A 22951-nucleotide genomic window follows, 5' to 3' on the forward strand; every position below is an offset into this window, starting at 1 on the left:
ACTACGCCGTCCGGTCGCATTCCCAATCTGTCAACCAGCCCATGACTCACCCAACTCCTGAAGTGCAGCCTACTCTACCGCCACGCAGCCACATCACTCACCTTTCACCCAGGGAAGCGATAAAACCGCGCATGCTCCAAGGGGAAGCCTCCGGTACTGTCCCTACTGCGTAGGCTGCAGGGAGACGGTACCATCTTACTGCGCATGCTCCACTGGAGGCCTCCGGTACCGTCCTTACTGCGTAGGCGCCAAGGAGACGGTACCATCTTACTGCGCATGCTCCACCGGAGGCCTCCGGTACCGTCCTTACTGCGTAGCCTCCAGGGAGACGGTACCATCTTACTGCGCATGTACCTATGGCTAACGACCTGAGTTGTGGGGATGATAAAGGGGGTGTGTGTGCTTTTCTTAATGGGACCTCGTAGGATATATTTGACGGGAGGGTTATAACATTAGATCAACTACATTTTTGATGCAGTAAGCGAACTGCTGGAGGAACTCTGCGGCTCAGGCAGAGATATGCCAGACTCGGCTGTGTTTAGGACCGATCGTCTATAGTGAAGGGTTGGTGCGCACGCGTGTTCCGGCCTCCCTAGTCGAAGCGAAGAGTCTAATGGAGTGCAAGGTCAGTTATCAGCAGGGGAAGGCGAGTGGCGGATTTTCTGTCTCTGTTGCGCAGCCCTGTGTTAAGGGACTTCGTTGTGGGAGGTTATGTGCCCTGTGGTGAAAGGCTTTGTAACTAGTATTCCATTGTTTTCAATGCCTTGACGTGACATTGCGCATCTTCAAGTGTTCACGGAAACTTCAGCTTGCATCTGTTTTTTCAATATTTAAAATGATTCGGATGCTTTCCGGAACAGTAATTTATGCCAGTGGGCTCGCAATTGCACTAGCATAAACCTGACTGTAAGTCTCATTTGTATTTTCGTATGGAAATAACCGACAAATTAAGCAGTTATGTGTCTGCCCTTCAGAGTAAATTTACTATCAAAGTACATATATGTTACCATATACAACCCTTGCGGGCAGAGTCAATAAATCCAATAACCATGATATAAAGATTGCACCAGCAAGGCGGACAACCAGTGTGTGAAAGATAGGAACTGCAAATAAAAAAAAGGAAAGAAAAAAAGAGAACAATAAACGGAAATAAAGGAACGTCCTAGAAATTTTAGGGAACAATATTAGAGTATAAAGGATGAATGGAATTTGGATAATTATAGTGGCATGCAAAAGTTTGGGCACCCCTGGTCAAAATTTCTGTTACTAATAGCTAAGTGAGTAAAAGATGACCTGATTTCCAAAAGGCATAAAGTTAAAGATGACACATTTATTTAACATTTTAAGCAAAATTACTTTTTATTTCCATCTTTTACAGTTTCAAAATAATAAAAAAAGGAAAAGGGCCCAAAGCAAAAGTTTGGGCACCCTGCATGGTCAGTACTTAGTAACACCCTCTTTGGCAAGTATCACAGCTTGTAAATGCTTTCTGTATCCAGCTAAGAGTCTTTCAATTCTTGTTTGGGGGATTTTCACCCATTCTTCCTTGCAAAAGGCTTCTAGTTCTGTGAGATTCTTGGGCTGTCTTGTATGCACTGCACTTTTGTGGTCTATCCACTGATTTTCAATGATGTTTAGGTCAGGGGACTGTGAGGTCCATGGCAAAACCTTCAGCTTGCCCCTCTTGAGGTAGTCCATTGTGGATTTTGAGGTCATTTGAGGTGATGTTTAAGATCATTATCCTGTTGTAGAAGCCATCCTCTTTTCATCTTCAGCTTTTTTACAGACAGTGTGATGTTTACTTCCAGAATTTGCTGGTATCTAATTGAATTCATTCTTCCCTCTACCAGTGAAATGTTCCCTATGCCACTGGCTGCAACACAAGCCCAAAGCATGACCGATCCACCCCTGTGCTTAACAGTTGGAGAGGTGTCCTTTTCATGAAATTCTGTACCCTTTTTTCTCCAAACGTACCTTTGCTCATTGCGGCCAAAAAGTTCTATTTTAATTTCATCAGTTTCCCTTACACCAATATCCTCCTCCATCTGGCAGAACTAGTCCTCACCCTCAACAGTTTTTTCTTTGGCACTCCAGACTCGGGGTAGCATCGGGCAATTGCATGGGCCCCAGCTATGCTTGCATCTTCGTTGGCTACATATGTTCCATGTTCCAAGTCTTTCCCCAGTAATGCTCCCCAGTTCTTCCTCAGCCACACTGACAACTGCATTAGTGCGGCTTCATGCACTCACACTGAGCTTGTCAATTTCATCAATTTTGCCTCTAACTTCCACCGGGTCCTTAAATTCACTTGGTCAAATGACATCTCCTTCCCCTTTCTTGATCTCACTGTCTCCATCTCTGGAGGCCAACTGTTGACTGACATCTTGAATGAACCTGCTGATTCCCACGGTTATCTTAACTATACCTCTTCCCACCCTGTCTCTTGTAAAAATCCCCTTTTCTCAGTTCTTTTGTCTCTGCTACATCTGTTCCCATGATGTGGCTTTCTGTTCCAGGACATCAGAGATATCCTCCTCCTCCAAAGAATGGGGTTTCCCTTCCTCCACCTTTGACGCTGTCCTTACCTGCTCCCTCCATTCTTCCCTTGTCTATTGGACCCTCCCCATTAATCTCCCTCCTGGCACTTATCCCTGCATGGCCAACATGCTACACCTACCCACTCACCTCCCTCATCTCCTTTCAGGCCCCAAACAGTTCTTCCAGGTGAAGCAACACTTCACCTGTGAATCCACTGGTGTCGTTTATTGTGTTTGGTTCCCCTGTTGTAAATTGGAGTACCTCTGCTTCATCCGCCAAAAGCGGAACTTCCCAGTGGCCAAATATGTTAATTCTGATTCCCATTCTGACATATCAAGATGAGGCCATCCTCAAGGTGGAGGAGCAACACCTTATATTCCATTTGGGGGGGCCTTCAACCTGATGGCATGAATATTGATTTCTCCTTCTGGTTTAAAAAAAAATCCCTCCCCCGCTCTTCTATTTGTCATTTTGGCCTCTCTTCTTCGCACCTGCCTATCACTTCCCCCAGGTCCTCTCCTTTCCTTTCTCCTATGGTCCCTGTCCTGTCAGATTTGCCTTCCTCTCCAGCCCTTTAACTTCTCCACCCACCTGGCTTCACCTATCACATTCCAGTTATCCTCCTCCCCACCCCCATCTTTTTATTGTGTCTTGCCCCTTTCCAGTCCTGAAGAAGGGTCCTGGCCCAAAACATTGACTATTTATTGATTTCCATAGATGCTGCCTGACCTGGTGAGTTCCTCCAGCATTTTGTTGCTAAGAATTTAGTAAGTTTTTTTACACTTTTGTTCAGAACTTGTATTTGGATTCAATGGTTCTTTTTAGTTGTATCTTAATGATTAGTCTTTGGAAAGGTGACTTTCAATTTAACTTGGAAATTTGTTTTTAAATCATCAGCAGCTGATGGGAGCAGGGGTTCCCAACCTCTTTTATGCTATGGACCAATACCATTAAGCAAGGGGTCAGTGGACCCGTGGATGGGAGGATATTTGACCATTGATGTTGAGCTATATTGTTAGGTTATTGTGGAAAGTATAATTGTGTATCATTCACTACTTGGCATGTATGGAGGAATCAATATTTTTGCTTTTGTTCAAAAAAAAAACTTCAGTGTTGGAAACCAATTTTTAAGGATGATTTTTTTTAATAACTTGATAAACTAAGTAGTTTCTTTTTACCCAACTTGTTATGCAAAAGATACGGTGCAACTAAAGACAAAAATCTTTCATTTACACAAAAGCTTTCACTTCTACTTTTGGCATAGGATTTTAGGAAGTATTCTAAAGTCATGTTAATATCAGCAAATATTAATCAAACATTAAGCAGTCTTCAGTTCTTATTTTAAATGTAAATAAGTTCAGAAAGCTTGCAATTGGCTTTCAGATTTTTTGTAAATTGAAGCTAAAAGCGCAGGCTGTTCCAGAGATTGGATATGCAAGAGCAAAATGTTAAGACAATGGGGTTGTGTTAATTGGCTTGCATCAAACTGGGCAACATTGGCTTAGTTATTTGCACCATTGTGACTGAGTTCAAGCTGACAGACCAGATCACTTAGCATATCAGACATGGTCACAGATATAGGAAATCAATAGCTTTCGTGTACTTATGATATTTGTGTACTCAGAGATGACCCTGAGTGTCTGGGATTTCTTCCCCCAGAAGTTTGTAGACTATTTGTGTGAATTACTTTGTGACAAAGGTGTTTGAACATTCAGAGGTGTCTGTTACTGTAGATATGAAATTCAAAGGAAGCATTGTCAACTCAAAATATTGAAGGAAATGATGTTATTGTAACTATTGAAATTGTATCAGATATTTTTACCTTTTGATCTTATGGGTATGAAAATGTGATGTCCCTTTGGATTGGTGAGCCTCTACCCAGAGAGTGTCTAGTGATGCCTGCTTGTTGTGATAAATAACGACTTCTATACCACCAGCTTCAGTGTATCTCCAGTGATTTCGGTCACAGTTGCAATGTAGGATTTTATACCAAATACACTCTTCTAAAGCTTAGTCACTAATACAATTTAGGAAACATGGAAGCAAACAACAACGAGATAACCAGGCAATCTGTAATGGCCATATTGATGGATAAATCATTGCCAAAGCTTTTGGGAGACTTGTGCTATTGTTTCCATGGGGTATTAGTTTATTATTTTTAGGGTTATTAGGACGAGGTAGCAATAAGATTTTGTAGCAGCTATAGTGATCTCTAAACATATATAACTGTAACTTTGTCTTGTGAAAACTAATTTGCAAGACAATTCTAAACTAAACTGTATAGTTTGTCAATTTTGTGTGAAGGATAACGGTTTATTACTAGCGCTTACACAGTCAGTAGGAATATCTTTATTTCCGTTGCACAGCTGTGCTTTTCTGATTCAGTCTAATATTGTTACAGTGCTGCTTCCCAAAGCCATTGTAATATTAAATAGTGGAATGTAATAAAATCTGCTGTTTTTGTTTATTAAAAAAATCTCAATCATGTAATGGCAAATGTTTTTTAAACTGTGAACCTGTCTATAGCTTTATTTAGAGGTAAGTGGTGAAACAATTATTTTGTATCTTGTATATTCTAGAGAAATGCTGTTTAAATAGATCCAGAAGTATGTTATGATTAGCTAATGGAAAATTTGTGTGACATTTAATTCTTTGATATGTTTATGTATTTATAAATTTCTGTCTTTGTAATTACAGATTTTTAGTAGACCATGGATATACATACTACCCAACCTGACAAAACTTCGTGGTGACTGAAGTAACACTATATGTTCACGAGGAACTTGCATCACATTCCAGAGATCTGCAGTACACTTGCATGAATACAATAGGTTTAACTATTGTAAATGTTAAAAATTTCATTATCCAATGAAGCATCCAGGTTTATCAGTAATTTTGACTTTTAATTTTTGTGTATTTGTTTGTGGTTTACATAATGGCGCAAATTACAGTTCTAACAGTGTGCGAAGGGTTAGCTCTGTGCCACATCAAGGATCTAATTTCCTTTCAAGTCTACCAACACACCGTGACCTAATAGTGAAAGAAGGAGCAAGTGTGTTGATTGAATGCAAGGTGAACAGTAGCCAGATTTACAACGTTGTATGGTACAACTCAAAGGGAAGTCTCCTTGAGGAAAACAGCAAAACAGGTAGTGTAATTTATAATTTGTGTTAATTTCTTTCATATCTTGTTATATCCTTTCAAAGCAAATTCATTAAAAGTGGTTTAATAAAAAATGGACCCATGGAATTGTATGAAAGGTTGAAGTTACAGTTTAAAAGTAAAATCTCTATAATTTATCATGTAGTGAGTGAAGTGTCAGTTTTAGAGAAGGCTATATTTTTGCATTACAAAGCAACCACTTGTAGAAATTGGTATTTGCAAGTCAATTATGCTTGGATGGTGCAAACGTGTACTCTTAAGAGATCAGTAGTGTCAGTTTGCAAAGCAGAGCTGAGGGGAGAAGTGAGATTCAGTTCAAAAGACTATATGGGGATTGGTAAAACAAAATAGCTGATATGGATATGATTAGTGATTATTAATAAGGTTTTTAAAAAAGGATGGGAAAGGGACATAAGCATGAAATTAGGAAATGATGAGAGCAGTTTAATTGAAGATGGTAAATTCAGTATTAATCTGAGAAGGTTGTTAAGTGCTGGGACTGAAGATGAAATGTGGTTTACTTTGTTGACATTAGGGGCTTCATTCTGCCGTGGGGGAGATGGTGCCAGTACTTGGAGTTGAAGAATGCCTTGGTATGGATAAGAGGCATCTGAAGTAGCTGAGCAATGGAAGCAGAATCTGTCTACAGATACTTCTTGGATTTGGGAATGTTGCTAGAGGACTGGATAACTTGCATGTTAGGCAGCAGTTTAAAAAGCAAGCAGTGAAACACAGTAATGACAGGCTAATCAGGAAGGACTGAGCTAGGAGTTGCGGGCGAACGCAGAGGAAATTTATTATGTTCATGGACGTCAGGTACAACAATTATGTGAAATGGTTGGAGAAGCTGAAATTGCTCTTAGATCTGAGGCTAAAGAGAAACAATACATATATTTGAAATCAGGAGTTGTTTTGATAGAGTGTATAAGAAACTTGCTTTTATGTGGAAAGGGGTCTAACCAGGAGAGACAAATTTATGTCAGCTGACAGTAGAATTAAGTGCAACTTAGGGAAATAGATATTTAGCAGTGAAATGTATGAGCCTGCTTGCACTGTCTGAAAGGATGGTTAAAGTGGATTTAGTAATTTTTGAAAGAATCTGGAAAAATATGTAAAGTAACAAAAACAAATTGTAGGTTGATGGAGAAAGAATGGGTGAGCAGAGCCAACTGGTATTGCAGCATGATTACTGTAAAGAGAGATGATGTTTAAATTTGTGTGTCATTTGCTTCTATGAAGACTAATTTTCCTTTCTTAATTAAACAGTTGGAAAATGGCTTATTTTAGACGGTGGAGAACTGAACATCACCAGTGTTACATTTGCAGATCGAGGTCGTTACACATGTGTTGCAACAAACTCTCATGGCACTTCAAACTACACAGTCACTCTGCGTGTTGTCTTTACCACAGGCGATATGGGTATTTATTATATGATAGTTTGCCTGATTGCTTTTTCTATTATTATGATACTGAACATCACTCGCCTCTGTATGATGAGCAGTCACCTCAGGAAAACTGAAAAAGCAATCAATGACTTTTTCAAAATGGAAGGAGCAGAAAAGTTACAGAAAGCATTTGAAATTGCAAAGCGCATTCCTATCATCACATCAGCAAAGACACTTGAGCTGGCTAAAGTAACTCAATTTAAGACCATGGAGTTTGCCAGGTATATAGAAGAACTTGCTCGGAGCATTCCTCTTCCACCTCTTATTTTAAACTGCCGAGCGTTTGTAGAGGAAATCATTGAGGCTGTGCGGATGGATGATGCCGAACAGGCCCCAGATGAAGAAAACAAAGAAGGGCAAGCAGTAGGCTGTAATGACGAGATCTATACTATAGCTACTGAAATGCAACGCAGTTGTTCACCTGCAGGGGAATCTGATGACTCGTACATGCATGAGGAGTGTCAAGAGATTGCTGTTCAAGTCTCAGTACATTCTCAGTCAGAGAAACAGAGCATTGACAGTCTTTCTCAAGGAAGCAACCAATTGGAACACTGAGAAGAACTTGTCCAAGATAAAGACTAAACAGATGGTGTTCTGTGTGAAAGTCACGTGTAAATAGTGCAAGTTTTCTTTGATGCAGGTTAATTTTGGTAAAGAAGTGTATAGTAACTAAAGAAAATAGCAACAGCACAATTTTTAATAAGATGGTAATATTCAATACATATTGTGCATAATTTCCACCATAATGACAGTCAATACATGTAGCTTGTAGCCACTGGTGCAGTGAAACATAGAAAACCTAGAGCACAATACAGGCCCTTCGGCCCACAAAGCTGTGCCGAATATGTCCTTACCTTAGAAATTGCCTAGGATTACCCTAGCCTTCTCTTTTTCTGAGCTCCATGTACCTGTCCAGGAATTTCTTAAAAGTGATTGAAATGTTTGCTGTCACAAGTATCCAACAATGCATGGTATCAGTATAAATGACTTTTCCATATTAATATGTAGTTGTTTGATAATCATACTCTATTTAATGGATGTTTAGGTGACTTATTTAAATTTATAGAAAGAACAGAACTGTGTTATTTAACAGCAACTGATTTAATGCTGTGCATTCTTGGAAATTTTAGCTTGTCACTTGTAGTGATCAAAAACCATACTATGACAAGTTTTCAGATGTGTCGAGGGAATGAATTTGATGTCACGTTGAGTTTGAGTTTTCTGTGGATGCTCCACCAACTGAATTGTTAATTGCAAAATTGGATTAAAAGTGGATTGTCTACCACTAGTTCTTAATTGTTGGGAAAATGCATGAGATAAAGTTGTAGCTAGTAATTCCTTGTGTTTGCTTTTAATCCAACAAAAAAGATTGAGTTAAAAGTGTTACCTCCTTATCATTCAGAAATGTATATTTTTAAACATTATTAAATTATTTTACTATGCAGAAGTATGCAAGGATTTTCCATGTTTTTGATAGAATCCCTAAATTTTATTGCAAGTTCAAGTGTTGAATTATCTTTAATATCTCAAACAAGGAAAAATTTTCCTATACTTTGTTACTTCTATTGAACCCTCTGTCTACTAGCTGTAGCATAGTTTAGTAACAGCAGGGATCGAAATGTCTTCTGAACTATATCTAAGATGTCTGTTACAAATTTGCATTAGTAGCATCAATGAAACGTCAATGTTTTGTAGCATTTTGGTTGAAATGCAGTGGTGCTTTAAATTGAACTTTCAGAAACTGCATTAGATTGACTTATACCTCAACTGTTCATTTTACTTTAATAAGAGCCAATTTGATTAATTCCGATAGTGGTGTTTCAACTCTGTTAGTATAAATGCTGATGTTTAACACATCTATGGCTCAAAATACTATAGGGACCAATGCATATAGGATTGTACTTTTCTCATTTCACCAGTTATGATTGGTTATCAATTATAAACAGAATATTTTAAAAATTCTGAAGTTTCTACTTTATCCATTTTCAGTGTTAGCTCACTAAATGTTTGCTGTTGGAGAAAAAAATCTTTATAGTGTTGCAATTTGAGATGTTATTTTGTTGTGATATGTATTCTGATTTCTCTTTTGTAGAAACTACAAAACTGTTGGTACAGATGCTGTGACTGTTTCATCATTTATATTCTGATATTAAAATAATTATTCCAAGTACAAGCAGTTTTATCAACAAAGCTGTATTCTGTCAATTAATCTTCCAGGTATAAATGAAACTTGCTAAGCAAAAAAAAATTAAAATTAAACAGCAATTTACAAAGTACAGTTGAGATTGATATTACTGTGTTCTTTGAACAGAAGTTGATACGATGTAGAGTACTTCACTACATTTTTGCAAACATAAGATAACATGTTTCCAGAAGTTCCCTTTGTGTTTATACTATGTAATTAGGTTGGGTGAACACCAGAGGGAAACCCTTCCACATGGGTTTTATTATACTGTGTGTGTGTGTGTGTGTGTGTAATATATACTAAAAAATATGTATAAGAGAACACAAGATCACATGCATATGCCCACAATATTGTGCTGAATTAATTAGTAATCAAATGCCAAAATAAACTAATTCCTTCTGTCTACACAATGACCATATCCTTCCTCTTCCTGCACTAATAGCATTTCTTAAACTAATAATATCTTAAGCAGACCTGCCTGAATGTTTAACTGGCTCTACCAGGGAAGGACTGATTAGAAGAACTATTGTGCTGTATTTAATAAGTGATTCCCCCCCCCCCCCTTTCACTCTGATGTACCTGCTGCTGTTTTTTCTGTGTGAGGCTCTTTAAGGATAATTAAGCACCAAAAATTTCAATAATGCAGTGATTGTGAATCTTGGATTTAGCTTGCAACCTCGCTAACCTATGGAGAGGGGACATCAATAGAATGCACATTGCTGTTCTTGCTGTATGTTGTGAGCTCCACAGAACCTTTCAGAGGTCATGTAAGGGACATACAGTTACAAGAAACTACCGTTGAAGGCAGAAGTTTACATACACCTTAGCCAAATACATTTCAACTCAGTTTTTCACAATTCCTGACATTTAATCCTAGAAAACATTCCTTGTCTTAGGTCAGTTAGGATCACGACTTTATTTTAAGAATGTGACATGTCAGAATAATAGTAGAGAGAATGACTTATTTCAGCTTTTATTTCTTTCATTACTTTCCTAGTGGGTCAGAAGTTTACATACACTTTGTTAGTATTTGGTAGCATTGCCTTTAAATTGTTTAGTTTGGATCAAATGTTTTGGATAGCCTTCCACAAGCTTCTCAGAGTAAGTTGCTGGAATTTTCTTCCATTCCTCCAGACAGAACTGGTGTAACTGAGTCAGGTTTGTAGGCCTTGCTTGCACGTGCTTTTTCAGTTCTGCCCACAAATTTTCTATTAGATTGAGGTCAGGGCCACTCCAATACCTTGACTTTGTTGTCCTTAAGCAATTTTGCCACAACTTTGGAGGTACGCTTGGGGTCATTGCCCATTTGTGACCAAGTTTTAAGTTCCTGGCTGATGTATTGAATGTTGCTTCAATATATCCACATAATCCACATGTCAGGAATTGTGAAAAACTGAGTTTAAATGTATTTGGCCAAGGTGTATGTAAACTTCTGACTTCAACTGTATGTGATTGAAATTGGTTTAAAATTCACCCCATTGGACTTGGAAAGCTCTGTATTTCTTCTTTAAAACAATTGAGAAGTTGTCCAGTGCTAGCAGCAGCACTTGTCTGCCTGTTTACTGTGGTTCCATTCAGAGACACTCATGATGATCAATTGGATATTGAATAGTAGTAGTAAGGAATCAGCACCTTATGACCCATTTCAAGATGGTGTACAGGCATGAGATCGGCTGATTGAGTGGTGTCACAAAACAGCCTTGCACTCAATATCAGTAAGAACAAGATATTGATTGTGAATTTCGGGAAGGAGAGGGTGGGAGAACAAACACCAATCCTTATCATAGGGTCAGTAGTGGAAAGAATGAGCAGTTTCAAGTTCCTGTGTGTCAATATCTCAAATCATCTATCCTATGCCCAACATATTGATGCAATTACAAAGAAGGCCTGACAGTGACTACATTTCATTCTGAATTGGGGAGATTTGGTATGTCATCAAAAACCCTTGGAAAATTTTTGTAGATGTACTGTGGAGAGCATTCTAACTATTTGCATCACTGTCTGGTATGGAGGTGCCAATGCACAGGATTGGAAAAAGCTGCAGAGAGTTGTAAACTCAGCCAACTACATCATGGGCACTGGCTCCCCATCACTGAGGGCATCTTCAAAAGGTGGCATCTATCATTTTGGACCCTCACCATCCAGGAAATGCCTGAAGTCATGCACAATTTTTAGGAACAATTTATTTCTCTCTGCTATCGGATTTCAGAATGTTCCATGAACACTACCTCACTATTTTCCTCTCTTTTTGCACCATTTTATTTTTTTATATTTTTTGTAATATATAGAATTTTTTATGTACAGTATTGCATTGTTACAAACAACTAATTTCAAATCACGTCAGTGATAATAAACTTGAGTCTGATGCTGACCACAATATAGAAGAAAGTGAAGACGTTTGTTGTTTGAATAACAGTATATAATCTTAAGTTTGTTCCCTAGTTGTGCATTAATGACTAGCTTCAGCCTGAATCAAAACTTAACATTTGCAACAGATGGATTTATGTCATGATAAAGAAGGGAATAATTCTGCCATCGTGCCCTGCTTCCTTGTCCTTTCTCTGTTCAATACTTAGTTTCTTTTTGGAAATATTAATTCATCTTGCTTCCACCATCTCTTCATTCAGAGCTCATAGCAAATTAGTGGATTTCATCTTAATCCATATTTCTCTTGATTTTTATGCTATTTGTTTTACATTTCAATTGGCATTAGTTTTTCTGTATACCTATTCTTTGTGATCTCCCATTTAACCATCTTTGCTTGAAGAAACAATAATGGATTTTTGCCCTTGCACCAAATTCCATCTGCTTTGGAATCTGCATTGAATCCCACCATCAGGTCCTTTGGCAAACCTTTTCCAATACACTACAGTGCCCTGCACAGTGAAGACACGTGACAGCACCCCGAAAAAAAAGTTGGAGCTATCTTTATGCAAAGGCAGGTATTTTCCTGATAAAATGAATTGCTGCCTTCAATATGCCAGTATAGCTGTGCAAAATGTGTTTAAAAATCACTACCTCAGATCTGATACAAAAAAAACCTCACCTGATGTCCTAGTAGTCTGTGGGCTATCGTGACGGGCAGTGCCTGACATGCCTCCTAAAACAGGTGCCCTACTTCTGAACTTTGTTGCAGTAGATGACAAGCCAGAAGAGGAAAAGATTCAAGGATATGCTCAAAGTACTTTGAAGGATTCACTCCTGGGAATCTTTGGTCCATGCCCTCAAAGTAGAGTATGAGTATTCAGGATGATACTGAGAACCTTAAGGCCATACATAGGAATGTACAGAAACGGTGTAAATAGCAGATGAGATGCACCACCCCATGAACTGCACAAATATTTTTGGATTGCACAATGTTACATTTATGTAAAATCTCTAGAATAGATCATGACTTCAGGATTATGCATGCTGTCCTTTAGCATTTAAAAAGTATCACCAGGCATCTACTCTAGTGATCAGTGGGTTCACAGGTCTGGTGGCCAGAGAGGCTAATGCATCTTTCTGAGTCTTAAGTTATCAAGGATACAAAAGAGACACTCATTCAAGTTTGATTGGTATTCAAAATATTTTAAATTGGCATCATTGTCAGAAGACCTGATCCTCTCCTGTTCAATGTTCTAAATAAAATTTCACTCAAGAGAAAGGAACTTTGCCCAGTCATTTGTAGAATGAGTAAAATTGTAGAAACGAGAGAGTTAAATCCATATTGCCCCGCACTTGTAATTATCTCTGTCTTCCAGAATTGCTTTTATTATCATTAATTAGCTATCAAATGTGACAAATTTAAGTAGAATTTTAATTAATGTTATGTTGATGAGAAATTTCTCTTATTTGCATAGTGCTAAATACTTTTGACCTTTCAAAGGTTATTTTCACTTTTTCAGTATTCTCTAGTCTTGCTGTTGAGATTTTACATAAATGTAACATTGTGCAATCCAAAAATATTTGATTTGTCTGGGTGCAAGCTCAACCTTTTTCATTTTTTTTGTTATTAACTAGATATTATAATAAATGCTTCATTTACTTATTTAATGGTCAGTTGGAATGGTCCATCCTGATTTTATCTCCATCTTCACAGAAGATGCTCTCCAACTAATTCAGTTTAGCACATGTAATGTTCAAAGACCAAAGCAGCATGGTGGCACAGCTGTAGTCTCATAGTTCAAGAAATTTGAGCTCTGCTGCTGTCTCTGTGGAGTTTGCTTATTCTTCCTCTGATTTCATGATTTTCCTCTGCATGGCCTGGTTTCCTCCCACATTCTAAAGACTTGAGGTTTAGCTGCTGTAAATTACCCCAAGTGCTTACATTAGAATCTTAGGATACTTGATGGGGATTGGGGAGAACACAGTCATTTTAGTGTTGTATTAATGTAAATGTTAACCCAGGAAATTATAAACCAGTGAGTCTTACTTCAGTGGTGGGGAAGTTGTTGGAGAAGATCCTGAGAGGCAGGATTTATGAGCATTTGGAGAGACATAATCTAATTAGGGATAGTCAGCATGTCTTTGTCAAGGACAGGTCATGCCTTATGAGCCTAATTGAATTTTTTGAGGAAGTAACAAAACATATTGATGAAAGTAGAGCAGTGGGTGTAATATTTACATGGATTTCAGTAAGGCTCATTCAGAAAGAAATAAGGCATGGGATCCAAGGAGACCTTGCTTTGTGGATCCAGAATTAGCTTGGCCACAGAAGGCAAAGGGTGGTTGTAGATGGTTTGTATTCTGCATGGAGGATGGTGACCAGTGGTGTTCTACAAGGATCTGTTCTGGGAACCCTCCTCTTTGTGATTTTTATCAATGACCTGGATGAGGAAGTAGAAGGGTGGGTTACTAAGTCTGTTGATGACACAAAAGTTGGGGATGTTGTGGATGGTCTGGAAGGTTGTCAGAGGTTATAGCGGGACATCAATAGGATGTGGAACTGGGCTAAAAAGTGGCAGATAGAGTTCAACCCAGGTAAGTGTGAAGTGGTTCATTTTGGTAGGTTAAGTTTGAAGACAGAATATAATATAAATGGCAAGACTCTTGGCAGTGTGGAAGATCAGCGAGATCTTGGGGTCTGTATCCACAGGACACTCAGCTGCTGTGCAGATTGACAATGTTGTTAAAAAGGCGTAATGTGTGATGGCCCTCATCAACCGTGAGTTTGAGTTTAAGAGCCGTGAGGTAATGTTAAAGCTATATAAGACCTTAGTTAGACCCCACTTGGAGTACTGTGTTCAGTTCTGGCCACCTCACTACAGGAAGCATGTAGATGCTATAGAGAGAGTGCAGAGGAGATTTACAAGGATGTTGCCTGGATTGGAGAGCATGCCTTGTGACAATAGGTTGAGTGAACTCGGCCTTTTCTCCTTGGAGCGGCGGAGGATGAGAGGTGACCTGATAGAGGTGTGTAAGATGATGAGAGGCATTGATCATGTGGATAGCCAGAGGCTTTTTCCCAGGGCTGAAATGGCTAACACGAGTGGGCAGAGTTTTAGGGTGCTTGGAAGAAGGTACAGAGGGGATATCAGGGGTAAGTTTTTCCACACAGAGAGTGGTGGGTATTTGGAATGCACTGCCAGTGACAGTAGTAGAGGCGGATACAATAGGGTCTTTTAAAAGACTCTCGGATAAGTACATGGAGCTTAGAAAAATAGAAGGATATGGTGTAGGGTAATTCTAGGCAGTTTCTAGAGTAGGTTATATGGCTGGCAGGGCCTGAAATGTGCAGTAGATTTCTATGATTCTATGAAATGTGTGCTTGATATTTACCATGGATTCAGTGGGCCAAAGGGCTTCTTTTTAAGCTGTTTAATGTTGGAGTCATAAAGTCTCCAAACAGCTAAGACCACAAGATACAGAAACACCAATGGGACCAAACAATATCCCAGCTGCAACTCCAGCAAATAACTGCCTTCAGCCAAGCTGGTCCAGTGAAATAGCAGCTCTGTAGAAACTGTTGAAAAATGCTCAAGTATGTCCTATTTAGAAAAATGCAACCCAATCCAATTGCTCATTTACCAGCTTAATCATTATCATTATCAAATGATGGAGGCTGTTGTAGGCAAAAGTATCTGGCAGTACCTAATAACCTGTTCACCATTGCTAAGTTTGGATTTTGCCAAGGTAACTGACATGCTTTCTTAACATGTACCGAAGAAATGATTTCCAGAAATGGTGTGGCATTCACTGCTCTTGGTGTCAGAGAAGCTTTTGAGTGAGGTGGACTGATAAATCTGGTCCCAAAAGAAAAATGCTGTAATGGTTTGACTAATACAATTATTGCGGCTGCTAGAGATCAATCATCTCTGTCTGAAAACTTGGAATTAGAATTTATTATTGTCCCATGTACTGAGTTATAGTGAAAAGCTTGCCTTTCATATTGTTCATACAGATCAGATAATTCGACAGTGCAGTGAGGTAGAACAAGAAAAAATCCCATTCACTAGCCTTCAGCAAATGAAATAACTGTACCTACATTTAGCAAACTAAGCAGCATTTAGGCACGGACTGGTAAGTGGCAAGTAGCATTCACGCTGCTAAATTGCTGGGAACTAACTAAAAGAGATGCTCTAACTTGACATTCCAATGGCATCTTGGGGGTTACCAATGACCATAAACTAAGATGAACAAAGCACATGAAAATATGGGTATCCTGCACTGAACACTCCTGGATACCCCAAGGCTTTTCTGTCATCTATTTGGCCTACCAGAATCAGGTTTATTATCACTGATATGTGAAGTGATATCTGTTGTTTAGCGGCAGTAGTACAGTCCAAAACATATAATTAACTATGCTACCAAAAATAAGTAGTGAAAAAGAGGAATTCTGAGGTAGTTTTCATGAACCATTCAGAAATCTGATGGCAGAGGGGAATTAGCTGTTCCTAAACTGTTGAGTGAGGGTCTTCAGGCTCCTGCACCTCCTCCCTGATGGTAGTAATGAGAAGAGGGCAGGTCCTGCAAGGTGAGGGTCCTTGGAGATGGATGCCACTTTCATGAGGAAAATGTCCTCAATGGTGGGGGAGGATTGTGTCCATGGTGGAGCTGGCTGAATCCACAGTTCTCTGTAGTCCCGTTCAATCCTGCACATTGGAGCCTTCATACCACGTCAGAATGCATACATTTGTAGAAATTTGCTAAGAGTCTTTAGTCACATACCAGACCTCAAACACTTAATAAAGTACAGCTTTGATTGTATTGATGTGTTGGGTCCAGGATAGATCCTCCGAGAGGTTGGTGCCCATGAACTTGAGGCTGCTCAACCTTTCCACTGCTGACTCCTCAATGAGAACTGGTGCGTATTCTGTCTTTCCTGAAGTCCACAATCAATTCCTTGATCTTGCTGACAATGAGTCTAAGGTTGTTGTGACAATACTCATTGCCATCTGATATTCTGCCAACAACAATGGTGTCATCGGTGAATTTATCATTGGGAATGTAATAGTATGCTCCCAATTCTAAACACTTATTCCCTCCACAACTGGCAAATTTGGTTGAAGAACAGATTATTTACAAATTAGACTGCATTTACTTGCCCAGGCTACTCCAATAGCTCCTCCTGAACCTGTGACCTCCACCACGAATGGGAAGAGAACAGATGTATGGGAACATCATAATCTGCGCAATCTTCTCCAAATCATAGCCCATCTTGGAAATATATTGCTATTCTGCATTTTAGTTAAAATAGTTATCAAATGTGAATAAGCAGAGCTGAGATGCAAATAAAATGAGTAGGGCAAAAGAGAAATCTCCCTCCCAGCAGAATGATTCTCTAAGGTTAGTTAATTCTATTCCCACACTATTGGTAACGAACACTCTTTCAGTGCTGGAAGGAACACGGTGGGTTAAGGAACCAGGGGAATCCACCAAAAACTGATAAAGCAGGACCGCAATTTTCTGAAATCCAATCAGTTAGCAACATTTCAGATTCATTTGACAGATCAAGTAACTCCAAATATCATGGTCTTAAAAATACGTCAAATATCTAACAAACTTCAACAGAGAATGCTAAGGTTTAATTTCTGCATTTAAATTAAAGGTATAGGAAAAATATGAAAATTGATCAGTTCCTGCTTAGTGCCAGGATGCCACAGTCACATGCCAGTAGACCTGTTGCTTCAGATCTCCAGAGTCTAGGGTTCAATCCTAATCATTTTCCCTTTGACTTTGTGGGTTATCTCCAGAATTCCGGTTTCCTTCAATATCACAAAAAAATGTGAAGATTGGGAGATTAAACAGCCATTGTAAATTGCCTCTAGTTTGATGGTGAATGGTGGGATGTGGGGAAAGAGCTGATGGGACTGAGGGGAGAATAAAATGTGTTTGTGTAGGGTTAGTATAAAATTGGATGCATGATGTTCAGTAAGGATTCAATGGGCTGGAGGGCCTGTTTCTGTGTCATTTGTCTCTCTGATTGTGACAGCTCCTTGGGCTAAATCTAGTTTGATGTCCTAGGGTGATCAAGATAACCTTGTGCACCAAGACTGATGATTCAGCATATAAATGAAATAGCCACACTATTTCCATTAATGGAGAAAATATTTTCTTTGACATTTTTCTGCCATGGAAAATCAAGTAAAACTTTTAAAAAGGGAGTTCCACTTGCATGACTTAAAAGACTCTCGGTGTCCCACTTAAGTGAGGAACGGCCAGAAAGATAGTGAAATAACAAACCTTATTCTTTTCACTATTTTTTTTCTTCTAATTGCTTAACCAATTTTTTCTCTATGATATTTTTCAAGAATATCTAGAATTTATCTGAAAATGGCATCTAGATACAATAAAAGAACAGAAAAGAAAAAATCTAAATCAGACATTTCATTTCTTCTGGAGGAAATTGAATTAGGGCACAGAAAAAATCCTAATTATCTAAACCAACAGAAATGTCACTGACCTCACCTGGAGATAGGTGGATTTCAATTTATAAATGAAATTATGAATTCAATTATAAATGGACTAAAACAAAATAGATCTGGACATGGGTAACTGGGCAGTGTAGTGGTTAGCATAATGCTATGACAGTGCCAGTGACCTGAGTTCAATTCCGCCACTGTCTGTAAGGAGCTTATACATTCTCCCCATGATCACATGGTTTTCCTCTGGTGCCCCAGCTTCCTCCCACAATCCAAAGCTACTTGGGTTTGTATGTCCCGATAAAGGGTCTTGGCCCAAAACTTCGACAGTTTACTCTTTTCCATAGATGCTGCCTGGCCTGCAGAGTTCCTCTAGTATTTTGTGTGCATTGCTTTCGATTTCGAGAACCTGCGGATTTTCTCATGTTTGTGTTAGCTGTTAATTGGTGACATGGGGGTAATTGAGCACCACGGGTTCATTTGGGCTGCATGGGCCTGTTGCCATGCTGTATTTACCAGCAAATAAATATGTAGATGTAAGGTATTTTGCAGATGCTGGAAATATTGGGCAACACTCACACACAATGCTAAAGGAACTCAATAAGTCATTCAGCATCTATGGAGGGAAATAAACACTTGACATTTTGGTCGTAGTCCAAAACATCCACTATTTGTTCCCCTTCATAGGTGGTGGCTGACTTGCTGAGTTCCTTCTGCACTATCTGTGCGTTGCTTGCTCACAGATCTGGACTTCTCCAGTAAGGCCAATATTTCTTAGCCACCCTCATTTGCCCATGAAAAGGTGGTGGCCTTCTTGAACTATTGCAGATCTTCTGGCGGAACTACTAACACAGGGCTATTTCAGAGGAAGCTCCAGGATTTAGAGCCAGTGAATATAAAGGAATAGTAATATATTTCCATATTTAGACAGTCTATGACTTGGAGAAGAACCTGCAGGTGAACTGCCCTGAAAACCATCTACTGGTTTCAAAGCTGACCAGACAAATGGTATCACAAATGCAATATTTTTTCTTCATAATTTACCCGAGAGTCACAGAGAGTGGAGAAATGATGTAAATTTAATTATTTACTCAAGTGAACAGGGTGTGAAGATCGAACAGGAAGCTGGAGCTCTCTACAATATTATAAGTGAGACCTGAGAACTACTTTCTTGCAATTCTTAATCCAGTATCCTTGGTGGCAGTGAAAACTTAAAGCTAATAACCTAGGGTCAAGTATTTAATGTGATTTCTTTGCAACTCTGTAATTGAAACACACCACCAATAGGGTTGAAAATCAGCCAGGGATTTGTCATATTCATCAGTGCATCAATTTCAAGGGAGAAGATTAAAAATATATTCCAGACATCCCCTTGTCTGCTTATCCCTACCCACCGATCCCCCTCCAGACACTTAGCCTTGCAACTGTGCTATGTAGTACATCTGTGACTAATTTGGCAATTCCTTCATCACCAGTGATGACCCTAAGCCCTTCCAGGTCAGGCAGTCATTAATGTGTGAATCCATCTAGATTGTATCTGGTGCGGCCTCCTCTATATCGCTGTTATTTATTGCTCCTAGTGTGGCCTCCTCTACACTGGTGAGAACTGATGGAGATTGGGGATCACTTCACTGTGCACCTTTGCTCTGTGTGCCATAACAGCCCAGACCTCCAGATGACCAGTCATTTTAATTCTTCTTCCCTATTCAACATTGACATGTCTCTCCTCAGACTCCTCCACTACTAAGCTGAGGCTAGGCACAGATTAGAGGAACAGCACCTCCTATTTTGCCTTGGTAGTCTCCAACCTGATAGCATGAAAATCAAATTCTGTAATCTCCAGAAACCACTCTTTCTGTCCCCCTTAATTTTCCCTTATCCACTCCATAACCCCTTCTCTTTGCCCTCCCCTGCCCTCTCAATCAGACCATTACCCACACATTCCTCCCACCAGTGCCCCTCCTCATGTCCCTTATGCCATGGCTCCCTGTCCTTTCCTATCAGATTCCATCGTCTTCAGCCCTGCGTCACTTTCACCCATTACCTCCTAGCTTCTTGCATCGTTCCCCCTCGTGCCCTCCCTTCCCAGCCCATCTTTCTCTAATCGCCTGGCAGCTCTTGCTCCACCCCTTTCCCCTACTTTTTATACTGGTTATCTCCCATCTTTGTTTCCATTCCTGATGAAGGTCCTGATCCAGGAATCTGACTGATTATTTCCCTCTATAGATGCTGCTTGGCTCATTGAGTTGCTCCATTATTTTGCTTTCACTCTAGAATTCCGACATCTGCAGTCTTTTGTGACTCCTTTTATAATCCTTTCCCACCTTTGTCCCATAACATTTTATCTTTCATGGCTATACAGCAAGCAGCTGTAAAGTTTCTTACACTACTTCCTTTTCTTCATGTGTGAGCCTATGTTATTGTTTTTGGAGAACTACTTGACTATGGAGATATACTACCATTGTTCACGCATGATGTTTGTTCCTTATGAATCCTAGAACTGTCATTGAACAGTGATCGATCATGTAAACTCTGGCTGTTTTGCACAGAATATGAGGCTAATTGTAAATTACTCTCATGGAAATTGCCTAACTCATTCTAATTAAGTAGGAACGTTCTTCTACCTTCCTCCAAAAGAACCTCAGCCTTGTCATAGGGTTTGGAGGCTTGTGTGCCTCAATGACCCAGAGAGCTATGTTGGCTGGAGTCAGGGCTTTGTGCTTTCACTCTTGGTAGGGTTAACCATGCCAAACAGGCCAGACTAAGAGTGGTCCACTGGTCCTCCAGATTCTGGGGTTTAGCTCAGGGCTAACTGGTCAAAAAAAGTTGTTACGGAAACAACAGTAAAGTATCTTATATCTGTGTGTGACAGTATTCCTGAGTAGCCACCCAACTTTTGCATGACTGACAGTAGTGAAAAATGAGAGGAAGCTACTGGCACAATGAAGGAAGGCCTAAGCACTGCCAAAATCAAGACCAAAATTGTTTTTTGGGAGGTATGAATCATGTACGTACCAGCACATGTAAGAGAAAACTCAGCACCTGTGTACCTCTGGTGGACAGGTTGGACAACCAGAGAAAGACTGAGACTATGGCCCTCAATGTTGAGTCTACTCGTCCCATTGAGGCATTTGGTGTTGACTTACCCACAACTGACAGATTCACCTACTTGGGCAGCATCATTCAACAGGATCGTGGCAGCAAGGATGACATCCAGTGCAAACTCAGCAAAGCTAGAAGCATCTTCAGATCAATAAACACCATATGAGGATAAGTCAAGTACAGCATCCACACCAAGGTGAAGCTGTACCAGAGCAGTGTTCTGTCCACGCTCTTGTACGGGTCAGAGTGCTGGTACATGACAGAGAATGTACTTGTCAAGCTGTTGTCATTCCAAACCACGAGCCTCCGTAAGATCCTCTGTATTTTCTGGCCTAGAAAGATCTCCAAGCACACCCTATTCCTTCAGTGTCACCAAGAGGACATGGCTACAATCATTATGAGGGAACATTGGAAATGGATAGGGCATGTGATGAGAAGAGAGGCCACTCCATCATCAGGACAGCACCTCATCAGACCCCTGAAGGATGGAAGAATGCGGGAGACCATAGACAGCTTGGCGCCATACTGTAGGGGTGGAAATGAGGACCCTGAACCACATCTGGGGCAAAACAGAGAAGATGGCCAAGGGCAGACAGAGATAGAGGACCTTCATTGCTGTCCTAAACCCCAGCAGCGTAAAAGGCAGTAACTAACTAACTTCCTTTAGCTTATGACTGAGTTTTATGCTGCCTTTACTAACCAAACTATTGAATGAGATTCTGAATCTGTATCTGCCATAGGCCATAGTCTTAGAATTAGAGGGTACCAGTTAAAACAGAGATGAGGAGAAATTTTTTTAGCCAGAGGGTCGTGGATTTGTGGAATTCGTTGCCACATACAGCTGTGGAGGCCCATTCATTGAGGGTGTTTAAGAAGGAGATTGACAGGTATCTAATTAGTCAGGGTATCAAGGGATATGGGGAAAAAGCTGGAAATTGGAACTAGATGGGTGAATAGTTTAGCTCATGGGGGAGCTGCGGAGCAGACTCGATGGGCCGAACAGCCTACTTCTGCTCCTTTGTCTTGTGATCTTGTGATCTTAATGACTTATTACAGATTCAGAAGCTCTTTTAATAGTTCAGTCATTATGTTTTCAAACTTGTGTGTCTTGCTACTAATGTCTCCCGATGTATTTACAACTTAGCTACTACTAGTACACTTTAACATTTTAAAAACAGGCTTTACCTGATTATGAGCATTGGATACATGCGTGTCACATAAGCAGACAGGAGTGGCAGAAAATAATCACTGCCATTAGAAGGAATAAAACTATAGAATTTCAATTTGATGCTGCGGACTAATAAATGAGAAAATGTTTGAAATACTCTGCATTTGGATCATGGAATACAGCTTTCTTATTAAAGCCATTTCATGGTTACCATGGAAACCATTTGACACTGTTTTTGTTGCTAAGGAGGAACAAATAGTTTCCATTAAATTTAGTCTTAATAGAGTAAGACTCAGAAGTCATTTAATTCATTTCTTATCCAGAAATGTAATAATTTTAGAAATGACTGCTTCTATTTTTGTTGACATAGTTTTGATTTACAGAATTTGCCTTCATCTATTTTTCTGTGAAGAGAGCAAATAAATCTGAGTGCTGCTGAAAAATGCAATTAAGGTGGACTGTTATCAGATGAAGCTTCAAATAATATATTTCCATCAATTATATTGAA

General features: G+C 39.6%; 2 protein-coding genes across 7 annotated transcripts in view; one reads left to right on the plus strand and one right to left on the minus strand.

Moving 5' to 3' along the window:
• LOC140200483 (protein FAM114A2-like) overlaps positions 1 to 172 on the minus strand; it is a 31113-nt gene extending 30941 nt beyond the window's left edge. The window contains exon 1 of one of the 4 annotated variants that reach the window (XM_072263872.1): positions 102 to 172. The gene's annotated coding sequence lies outside the window, so the exon portion shown is untranslated. Of the gene's footprint in view, positions 1 to 50 lie in introns of all 4 variants that reach the window. The other 3 variants (XM_072263874.1, XM_072263871.1, XM_072263873.1) reach the window with 3 other exon arrangements.
• On the plus strand, positions 165 to 9635 carry LOC140200484 (microfibrillar-associated protein 3-like). Of its 3 annotated transcripts, none has more exons than XM_072263876.1 (3): positions 165 to 625; positions 5236 to 5686; positions 6967 to 9635. In XM_072263876.1, exons 2-3 carry the CDS (start codon positions 5407 to 5409, stop codon positions 7698 to 7700), a joined length of 1014 nt encoding a protein of 337 aa, XP_072119977.1. In that variant the 5' UTR covers positions 165 to 625; positions 5236 to 5406; the 3' UTR covers positions 7701 to 9635. The 3 variants fall into 3 exon arrangements, with proteins under 3 accessions (XP_072119977.1, XP_072119979.1, XP_072119978.1); XM_072263878.1 differs by having other exon boundaries at positions 165 to 393; XM_072263877.1 differs by lacking the exon at positions 165 to 625 and adding an exon at positions 731 to 906.
• Positions 9636 to 22951: the final 13316 nt, after the last annotated feature.

The sequence above is a fragment of the Mobula birostris genome, chromosome 7 (genome assembly GCF_030028105.1).
Source record: "Mobula birostris isolate sMobBir1 chromosome 7, sMobBir1.hap1, whole genome shotgun sequence".
In the NCBI taxonomy this organism is placed as follows: domain Eukaryota; kingdom Metazoa; phylum Chordata; class Chondrichthyes; order Myliobatiformes; family Myliobatidae; genus Mobula; species Mobula birostris.